General features: G+C 33.0%; 2 protein-coding genes across 2 annotated transcripts; one reads left to right on the top strand and one right to left on the bottom strand.

The window, feature by feature from the left end:
* The first annotated feature begins 1179 nt into the window (after positions 1-1179).
* On the top strand, positions 1180-4401 carry LOC113868770 (plastoglobulin-1, chloroplastic). Its single transcript, XM_027504648.1, has 3 exons — positions 1180-1837; positions 2429-2624; positions 3645-4401. Exons 1-3 carry the CDS (start codon positions 1299-1301, stop codon positions 3954-3956), a joined length of 1047 nt encoding a protein of 348 aa, XP_027360449.1. The 5' UTR covers positions 1180-1298; the 3' UTR covers positions 3957-4401.
* Positions 4402-5357: 956 nt separating this feature from the next.
* LOC113869758 lies at positions 5358-6893 on the bottom strand. Its single transcript, XM_027506222.1, has 2 exons — positions 6622-6893; positions 5358-6201 (listed from the first exon to the last, which is right to left on the bottom strand). Exons 1-2 carry the CDS (start codon positions 6750-6752, stop codon positions 5745-5747), a joined length of 588 nt encoding a protein of 195 aa, XP_027362023.1. The 5' UTR covers positions 6753-6893; the 3' UTR covers positions 5358-5744.
* Between the last annotated feature and the right edge of the window lie 2752 nt (positions 6894-9645).

The following is a 9645-nucleotide window of genomic DNA, read 5'->3' as shown; positions in this document are numbered from 1 at the left end:
ATAAATTGTTAAGTCGCATTTAAAATTTTTACAGTTTAGAAAGTCATGCTTATAATTATAATTATTAAATGTAAAAGTTGACAATATGAACTAACAATAAAAAAACAATAAAAGTTAAGTCATTTTAATTGGTTCAATATATATGTATGTTTGTTTTAGCTTGTTTAAAATATTTTTTTTTATACTATTGTGAGGCTTTAAAAAAATTATTTTTTAAATAAAATATCTATCACATTTTTTTACATTCCTTTATATATTTTATTACTTTTAGGAAAATTTTAAAATATAATTCTGAAGTTGTTTTCGAAATTGTAATTACTGTTTCTTTTAGAGATGCATGTGTCTTGTGTCACTATAATTATTAAATAAAAATCATAATTGTGGTAATTTTGAAATAGCATTTAATTGTTATAATTACAATTTGAAAATGGTTCAAAATACTTATTTTATTTTTGTTTAATACCATATTTGAGTTAATTTTTATTTTTTATATCTAAACTTAATTACAATAAGTATTTTTGTTCATTATATTTAAAATGAATTCAAGTTATCCTATTTGATTTTTAGTCTTTGGCTAAGGAACAAAGCAAATCGCAGGTCATTGTTAGAAATCTTTAAATATTTCTTTATATACTTTTGAATTGTGAGATAAAAGAGCTACACTAAAATAAAACTTCTAAATATAAATTGACACATTAGGTAATTATTAAAAAGTTTAATCATATAAATTCACTCATTTACATTAAATTAACAAAATATAACTTACATAACTCATAACCAATCAACAGATTAAAAACCATTATTATTGTAAATAATATATCATGGTGTCTGAAAAATTATTTTTCTTACTGCAAAATACACTTTAGAAATTTCCATCCATCTATAATCTGTTCAATTACTTGTTAGAATAATTAATTATTAAATTAATAGAAATATCGTTTTATTATCAAATTTCATCCTAAATAATCTTTAATTCCTTGCTTGTTATATAATTTTGTACCCTTTTATTGAAAATATAATTTGAATTATCAAACACATTTAAATAACAACACAAAGAATTTTGAATGATCAAATTATAGTTTTTAAAGGCAATTCAACCACCATATAATTTAAAAAGAAATAGTATAATTCAAACCCATTCTAGTGTTTTTTGAACAATTTTGTATTTAGAATCTGGGTGGTTCATTTTGGACAGTTTCTCTAGTTAGTTATATTTGTGTTCACAGAAATATTGTAAAAACTAGTGACACAAACGAAAAGTTCAGATTTTGGTTTCAGAGTATCAGCACCTAACTCCGATGGCTCTTCTCTGCTCCACTTTCCGCACCCCTTTCCTATTCTTACAAAACCCTAAACCCCTTTCTCTCTCCTCTCTTCACTTTCGTCTTTCTCTCTCTCCTCGGTCTCCCAGATTCCCCTCTCTTCGTTCCAGCCCCTCCGCCGCCGGCGACTCCGACCAGCCCTCCGCCAAGATCTCCGACGAGTGGGGTGAGGACTACGATCCCGAGCCTGAATCTTCGTCCTCCAAGTTTCCCGATTCGGACCCTCCCAAGAATGACGACGAATGGCAGGAAGGAGATGCCGGCGGCTATGTCAACGGCGGAAATGGAACACCGGCCACCTCCGCCGATGCTCCGGCGGAGGAGGGAGTGGGTGACAAGCTCGAAGGGCTGAAGCGTGCTCTGGTGGATACTGTGTATGGGACCGAGCTCGGGATTCGGGCCGGGTCGGAGGTTCGTGCTGAGGTGTCCGAGTTGGTGACTCAGTTGGAAGCGGCGAACCCTACCCTCGCCCCGGTGGAGGAACCCGCGCTTCTCAATGGAAATTGGGTGTTGCTGTAAGTCTGAATAATTTATAATATCATGTTATGTAATGCACGAATGCCTCTCGTGATGTTTATACTCATCACTTCATTTTCAAATGAATTGTTTTACAATCGTAGCGTCATGGGGGAGAATATTTTGCTCTGCTTTTTTCTTCTTTTTTTTTTTTTTACCATTTTTAAGAATCTTAAAAAGTAGATTAGATTGCCTTGGGCTTCTTTTACTTTCTCAGGTATTTATTGGATTCATGTTTAGTTTAACGTGCTTATATTACAGTACTGGCTGATTGAAACTTGAAAGTTATGGATAAAAATGAGTAACAAGTAACCACTGTTTACATATATAATACATATAATTTCAAATCTCTGAAGTATCTTTATAATTCGATGACTTAATGGTCAAACTTTACACTGAAAAGAGAAGAGGGTTTTGGGTCAAATCTATATATCGTGACTGAAAAAAGTGTTTGTTTATGTGCTTATCTTGGTGTCCTCTATCAGAAACAAAAGTATTGTTGGTATTGATGAAACAAACTCAAAATGTCTCGGGTTAGTAATTCTTAATTGAAGCCCTTACTGTTTCTTTGCTTGTCAAACTCATGTCAGGTACACCGCATCTTCGGAACTATTGCCTCTTCTAGCAGCAGGAAGATTACCATTGTTGAAGGTGGACAAGATTTCGCAAACAATTGATACCAGTAGTTTCACCATTATTAACTCCACGACGTTGTCTAGCCCTTTTGCTTCTCTGACTTTCAGTGCATCTGCCTCATTTGAAGTTCGAAGCCCTACAAGAATACAGGTATTCCTATGAAAACCTTAGTATTTTACAAAAGCAAAATTTTGAAGAGGTAAAATGTATTTGGCTCAGCCACTAAAGGTGAAAGGCACCAAAATTTTAGGAGTTAACATCTTAAGGTGAAAGGCACCAAAATGTGCATTCCTCATTCATGAAAGATGTTAACATTAAAAAAAGAAAAAGAAGAGTAAAATGTTTCATTATGTTGCACTAATTTACCGTATAAATTAACTATTTTACCTGCAATGGCAATGTTTTATGCAAAAATAAAAGATTAAGATGTTTTACAAAACCGAGTTGGTTGCTCCTTTCAGCGCCAAAGTGTCAGACTCAAGTTAGATGGCTGGGTTTTATGATTTTATTTTTTTTTGGCAATTATTAACAACTCATTAAGGGCATGCCTCACCCAAGGCATGCCTAAGGCACTAGAGGCATGCATCTTGCAAAAGGGGTAAAGACTTGATCAGCAAGAGGTGCCGACATTTCTGACACTTCCCCTTAATTCCTCAGCTGTGCCTTTTGGCACCTTTGACTATATTGGTATGGCCAAAAGAAATATAAAGGAGAAGATAAAGGATAATTTGTACGGTTGTAAATTACCTAATTAATGGATGTTGAATTAGGAATTTAAGCTCTTCTAACTTAAATTTTTCTTTAATAAGCTCTTTTGTTATGTTCTTGTGTTGTAAAAGTTGACAATTGAGTTTTCTTACTACGGGGCAATAATATAAGTATGTTAAATGAAAATACTTATTATTCTTGCCATATTATATGCATTGTATTGTGGTGGTACTTCACAAGTTCATCTTATTATATTTGTACTTTAACTAGGTTAATAAATAGTTGCTGCAATTCTTTAATGCAAATATGATTTTTACTGATTTTTACGTTGCTTAATGTTAGTCATGTTGCAATTTGTATGCCACTGTATGTTGTATGTTAGTCGTTAGTTTTCCGCGTCCATATGAACCTCTTAAATTGTCGATGACTTGAAAACTTGCTAACATTTCTAAATGGAAGCAGGTCACATTTAAAGAAGGTACAATACAACCTCCGGAGATAAAGTCTAAAATTGAACTACCAGAAAATGTAGACATTTTTGGCCAAAAGATTAGCCTGCCACCTGTGCAACAATCCCTCGGTCCTCTGCAGGATTTGGTGGAAAACATATCGCGCATCATTTCTGGTCAGCCACCTCTTAAGATTCCCATTCCTGGTGAGAGGACAAGCTCTTGGCTTCTTACCACATATCTTGATAAGGACTTGAGAATATCAAGGGGGGATGGTGGTCTTTTTGTCCTTGCCAGAGAAGGGAGCCCCCTTCTTGATCAGTAGGAAAGCAATTATACTCTTCTCCCATCCCATCCTCCTACTCTTCCCCGAGAATAATGTGCAAGGTTTATTCAAAATCTCTCAATTTTTTTATGTCTTCTCAAGCTGTTGTATATTTAAAGGAGGGATGGCTTATGTTAGGCTACAATTCTCTAGTCTATATATTGTCGGAACGATGTTGTCAACCCCTTATTAGCTTCGGTGAAATATTGATTTGGGAAAGGAATATGAAATCAACTTTATGAAGCTACTTTAAAGATTATGTGCCTCAGCATGGGAGCTAGATTAAAAGATGCGCAAAAAGGGGTTCTATTGTTTGTACATGCCGCTTGCTATTCTACATATTTGAAATTTCGTAGTTCACTCAAAACGTACATAGCTAATTAGCTAGTTCGGTTGATTGTTATTGGTTGCTCATCTTTCTTCGAAAGATATATTTCTTTTGGGTGTGTGCTAAGGGTCGAGAGAATTCTCTAACTTATAATTGACAACTAATATCTTTCAAATGAAAAAGAAAATCACTGAAGTGAGTAGTTTTCCCAATAAAGTCTGTTCTGTCAAATTGGAACAGTGGTGAACATATATAAGGGATTTATTTATCACCTAAATATTTACCTTGAGAATTATATATTTTTTTAATATCTTTATATACACGATTCCATGGAATGCGTTGCCATTGACAATAATTTAATCAATTTACTTTAAATCGGCTGGTCAATGTAACGAAACGTAGTCGTAGATGATGCTTGGTTAATTAGTCGCTTTGTTATCTTGTCTCTGCGTGTACCGTGATAAGCTTGAATTGCTGGAAGTCAATGCAGTAACAGATGCTGGATAGCGACACGTAGCACTTCGAGAGAAACACTTGTAAAGGTCTCATCAACTTTCTGCTAAAAGAAAAATGTCTTTATTTTACAATTTAATTAAGAAAGTCTTGTTATTTTTATTTTATTTTTTTGGTTTGGTAAAAGAAGGGGACAAGAGGCCAACAAGAAAATTACAAATTAATGAAACGGGGATTAGAGACGTCTACGGCATCAGCCAATAGAACAAAGGACATCTCTGCTGGAGGAGAGTCATAGTCTCATAGATAAATACGGTATAACAAAATTATATATAATGTCAAATAAGCGTGAAATAATGGAAATGGTGTTAAAATTACTTTCATTCATAAATTGAGAACACAATATCGTGATTTTGAATACGAATTCTATATGTTCAGGCTTTGTCAGATTCAGCTTTAAACAATATATGGCAACATCACCCTGTATTTCAAGTTAAGATATTACTTTGCTACGATTCCACTCGCATCTATATTTAAGCCTGATACCCGTTATGAATTGAAGGGTAACGTGCACCTGAAGAATACCGCTCAACATGGATTACCGCTCAACATGGATGTATCAAGAGTATATATTATACATATAATACATAAAATGAACTTGTAGGCAAAAATTAGACAAGTTGTACAAACAAAATTTGCTGGGAACAACATAATTATAACAGAAATGCGCGATCTCCACAATTATTAATCAACAGAGAGATCACTTGTGATATTAACAGCTAGTTCTTTTAACCAAAACTGAAAACCAATGCATAACCGCTCGTTATGCAAAATGACAGTCTAGTATAGTCTACAAAAAGGCCTTAACAAAAATCAGAAATTTGGGGATTCTATCACCGTCAGTTTACAACATGTACCATACCAACATTATTATTCACTCACTTTTCCCCCCACCGAGATCAAAAACTGTTTCCACGAAGCCAACAGAAAAGAATCTAAAGGGACAGTTAGTTATGCAGCATCCACTGCAAAATGTCCTTCCTGATAACACCACCTGACCAATTTACTCTGTAGTTTGATCTAACAGCTTCAGGACTATAGAAGCTGAGGTGCCTGCCATGGATGGTAGTAGTCCCAACAGGATTTGGCGGTGGCATCGTCCTTGCAGCGGTACGAAAAGGACCTGTCCTTGATGAGATAAAAAAATGCCTACCAGAGTCCCTTTTGAACATTCCAGAATTACCGGAACTCTTGTTATTGTTGTTGGAAGTGCCAGGTGCTGCATTCTTTGCCACACTTTCTCCTCTTGACCCACCATTGGAAGGTGGCCGAATCTGAGCCGATGGTTTCATTCGATCCAGCCATCGCAAGATGAAGTTTCCAAAATTCCGTCCCACTTCTATGTCTCTTTCTTGAATGCTCCGATGAACTCTGATGGCTACATCAAATACAGCACGGGTTCGTCTGCGAGACAAAAGTGAAAGGTGAGTCTCTAAACATAACAATTATGCATCACAAAGATTTTCATCTAAGATTAAGAAGGAATCCAAACTTAGTAATCAGCATCATTTCATGAAATCCACAAAAACTAACACTACTACAATAATTGACCTTATAATGCATTTTATCATTCTCAGAGGAATATCACTGAATTATTGGCTCCAAAATTGGATCTGGAGGCTACAATGCATTCGATAAATGTAATTATTTAAACTTAGAAATATCACAATGAAATAATTACTTCTTGCTGTTGCTATTCTATAAATGTCGGTGAGGGATTTGAAATATCGAAATTGCGAGAGAAGCAGATTATTCCGAATCTGATTTTCCCGTCTTCGATTATCCATTTCCGCATTGAGACATTGAATGGAAAAAGGAACGAACCTGTGAAGAAATTGGCGAATCTTAGGGTACTTAGGGCTTACGATCCTGCGCTGAATCCTGAGAGCGAGCCTGTAAGTTCGCTTCAGACCCAAGAAATAGGCGGTTCCTAGTGTTATCTCCCACAGCACCATTGCACCTAACTCTATAACTATCTCTCTCTGTTTCAATCTTCTAATTCTCCTGTTTTAACTTCTAATCTTGACGATTCTTTTTCCTGTCGCGCAAGTTTCTGTTTGAATTCTCATTCGCACTCCAGAATTTTAATTCTCGGTGACCTTATTTTTGTGTCTTTCTCTCTACTTCCCTCACCTGCCACTGGCATGCTTCTTGACTATGGGCTTCTTATATGGGCCTCACAACCTTCTTGCCTAGCCCAATGTCGATGCCGCCAGAAGTTTATACAACTTTGTGCCTTTCATGTACCAACTATATTATGGCATTTTGACCAAGTACAGGTATATGTCAGACTCTCTCAACCATGAATCGAAGACATTCTCGTCAATTTTTTTGTTGAATGGAGAAAGTTCAACAAAATAGGGCGCAGTGATGGTATAAAATATCAAGTTTTTAACGTTCAAAGGAGTTATCAACCGAAGGCAAACAATAAATAAGTCATCCACATCATATACAAGTAGAGAAATTAAAAAAAAAAAAAGATACATGGATAAAACATCAAACAACTTGAGACTACAATTCATAGAGTGATCATGCTTAGCCAATGCATCCATGATTGAGTTTCTTTGTCAAGTGAAGAGATGTGCTTCCACGGTTACACTTTATTTGCGGCATTTAATGTCGCTCATGCACTATAAATCCCTGTTTACTTCAATGCTCTTGTTGTAACTTTTGTATTTGATCCACTTTTGCTAACTTATTAATGTGAAATCATTCGGTACAAGGGCTAGGATGAAACAACGAAACTGTAAGAGTTACTATCTGTAACATTATTTCTTATGCATTAACAAGTCCTCTATCCTCATGTATTTTTGTGCAATTACTATTATTATGTAAAAGCTCTCTAAAGATAACAATTTGTTTCGTTTAGATTCCGTAACAGTAAAAATTTATGGGGGTTGAAAAGTTTTTTTCTTTTGCTTTTGCATTAACTGAAAGTGTTTAGAGAATAAATTTTTCTCCTTAGTGATATAGTCTTACACAAAAATTTTCCCTATCGTTAGCAATATGTCTTGACTAATTTATGTGCATTTAAAATAAATCACCTTTTGATTTAATTAAAAACAAAACATTGGGCACAATAGTATATGATTTTAAGTATTATTTTTAATTAAAATTTTTGTTTTACCTTAATAATACACACAATCAAAAAATAAAGATCATCATAGTTAAAATTTACAGTATCTTTATAATTGAAAAGATTTAGTACTCTCATACGTGAAACAATCTTGATTATTAATTTTATACTAATAAATAATAGAAATAGTGTTTTAATTAAAAATAAATATTAATATTCTCTTATTTTTAATATATTAGAAAAATCATAACTATTAATCTAAAAGAAGTTATAGAATACTTTTTAAAATTTATGGTATCACACTAAGTACTTATTATCAAATAAAAGCTCTAATATTAATTAAAGAATAACACATCTAAGAGCCCGATTATTTTACTTCTTAAAAATAGTTTTTTATTTTTAAAAATAAAATTAGTATAAATTGATACTATAATTTACTTCTAAAAATAAAAAATAAACATTAAGTTATTGCTTTTAAGTTTTATCTTTTAATTAATTTACATTATACTATAAAATTTAATCTTAAATTTTTATATTTTCTTTTAAATATGTTGTTTAAAATAACATTGAAAAAAAGAGAAAGCAAATTTAACATTAACTAAAAAAGAATTGTATAATATTTAAAAAAATTAGCAAAACTTTACAGCATAAAAAATTTGCCAACTTGTCATTTTATTTAATTTATTTTTAAAGTATTAAATTATAGAATTTTTATTAAAAGTAAAATTTTACTTTTTTTTTCTCCAAAAATTCATTTCTAAACACAGCCCTTCTAATATAAATACCCTTCTAAAATACAATTTTGATTTTGTCCCTCAAATATTATATTTTAGTTCCCCATGTCCATTTATAATCATATAGAGGGGTATATGAGAGGAAAATATGCATGAGAATTTATTTATTTACTTTTTCAGTCAACATGAGAATTTTATTTCAATTAGTCATTATTAGTTTTTTGGGTCAACAATTGGTCATGAATTGTTGGGGCGATTTTTTTGGGTGCAGGATCTGTTCATGAGACTTGCATCGAGGTAACTCATATTTGGGCTTGGTTGGGATAAGTCTATTTGGGCCTTGATCGTTGCTCCGATGCCATTGGGTCTTCCTTTAATTCTGGTATTATATGGGCTTGATTCGAACAATCCTGATTATAGACCAAAATAAATAAATAACAGAAGAATCTTAATTGTCTGGTGTTCGGTCATCAGCTGCCAGGAGCTAGGTATTATATCATCAATGTCGCAGACGGAGGAGGAAAAAAAATCTACCAGCATTTAATATCAATAATTTTTTTAACATGCTTCAAGACAAAAAAAGTCAGACAACTAAACATGCAAAAAAAGTATTTAACATTTTAAAATTATTAAAATAATCTTTTAGTTAACTAATGATAAGTAACGAATATTAGTTTGTTCTTTGCTAATGCTAACATGTTGTCAAACTAGAAACGGGTTTCATTCGGCTAATATTTTTTATGTTAAAAAATTAAAGAAATTATACTGGAGCCCCAAAAAGAGCATACAAACAACCACAGATAAGTAAAAAAAATGACATAAAAACAAAGAAAAGAAAACAGGGGAATTTATAAAATGCGAAAAAGAAAAAATCATGAAAGAGAGTAAAAGTTAAGGAAACAGCGGAAAAAGGGTAAAGAAGGACAAGCAAACTCAGCAATCAATTAGCATAGGATACGAAGCATAAATCAGATCACGAGAGTAAATCTCGCATTTAAGAAAAAAAAGAAAATGCATAAAATTGAGTCTAGAGTCTAG

Source organism: Abrus precatorius, unplaced genomic scaffold (genome assembly GCF_003935025.1).
Source record: "Abrus precatorius isolate BTA unplaced genomic scaffold, Abrus_2018 Scaffold6, whole genome shotgun sequence".
NCBI classification, from domain to species: domain Eukaryota; kingdom Viridiplantae; phylum Streptophyta; class Magnoliopsida; order Fabales; family Fabaceae; genus Abrus; species Abrus precatorius.
Note: the sequence above shows the minus strand (reverse complement) of the source record. Positions and strands in the feature narration are given on the sequence as shown.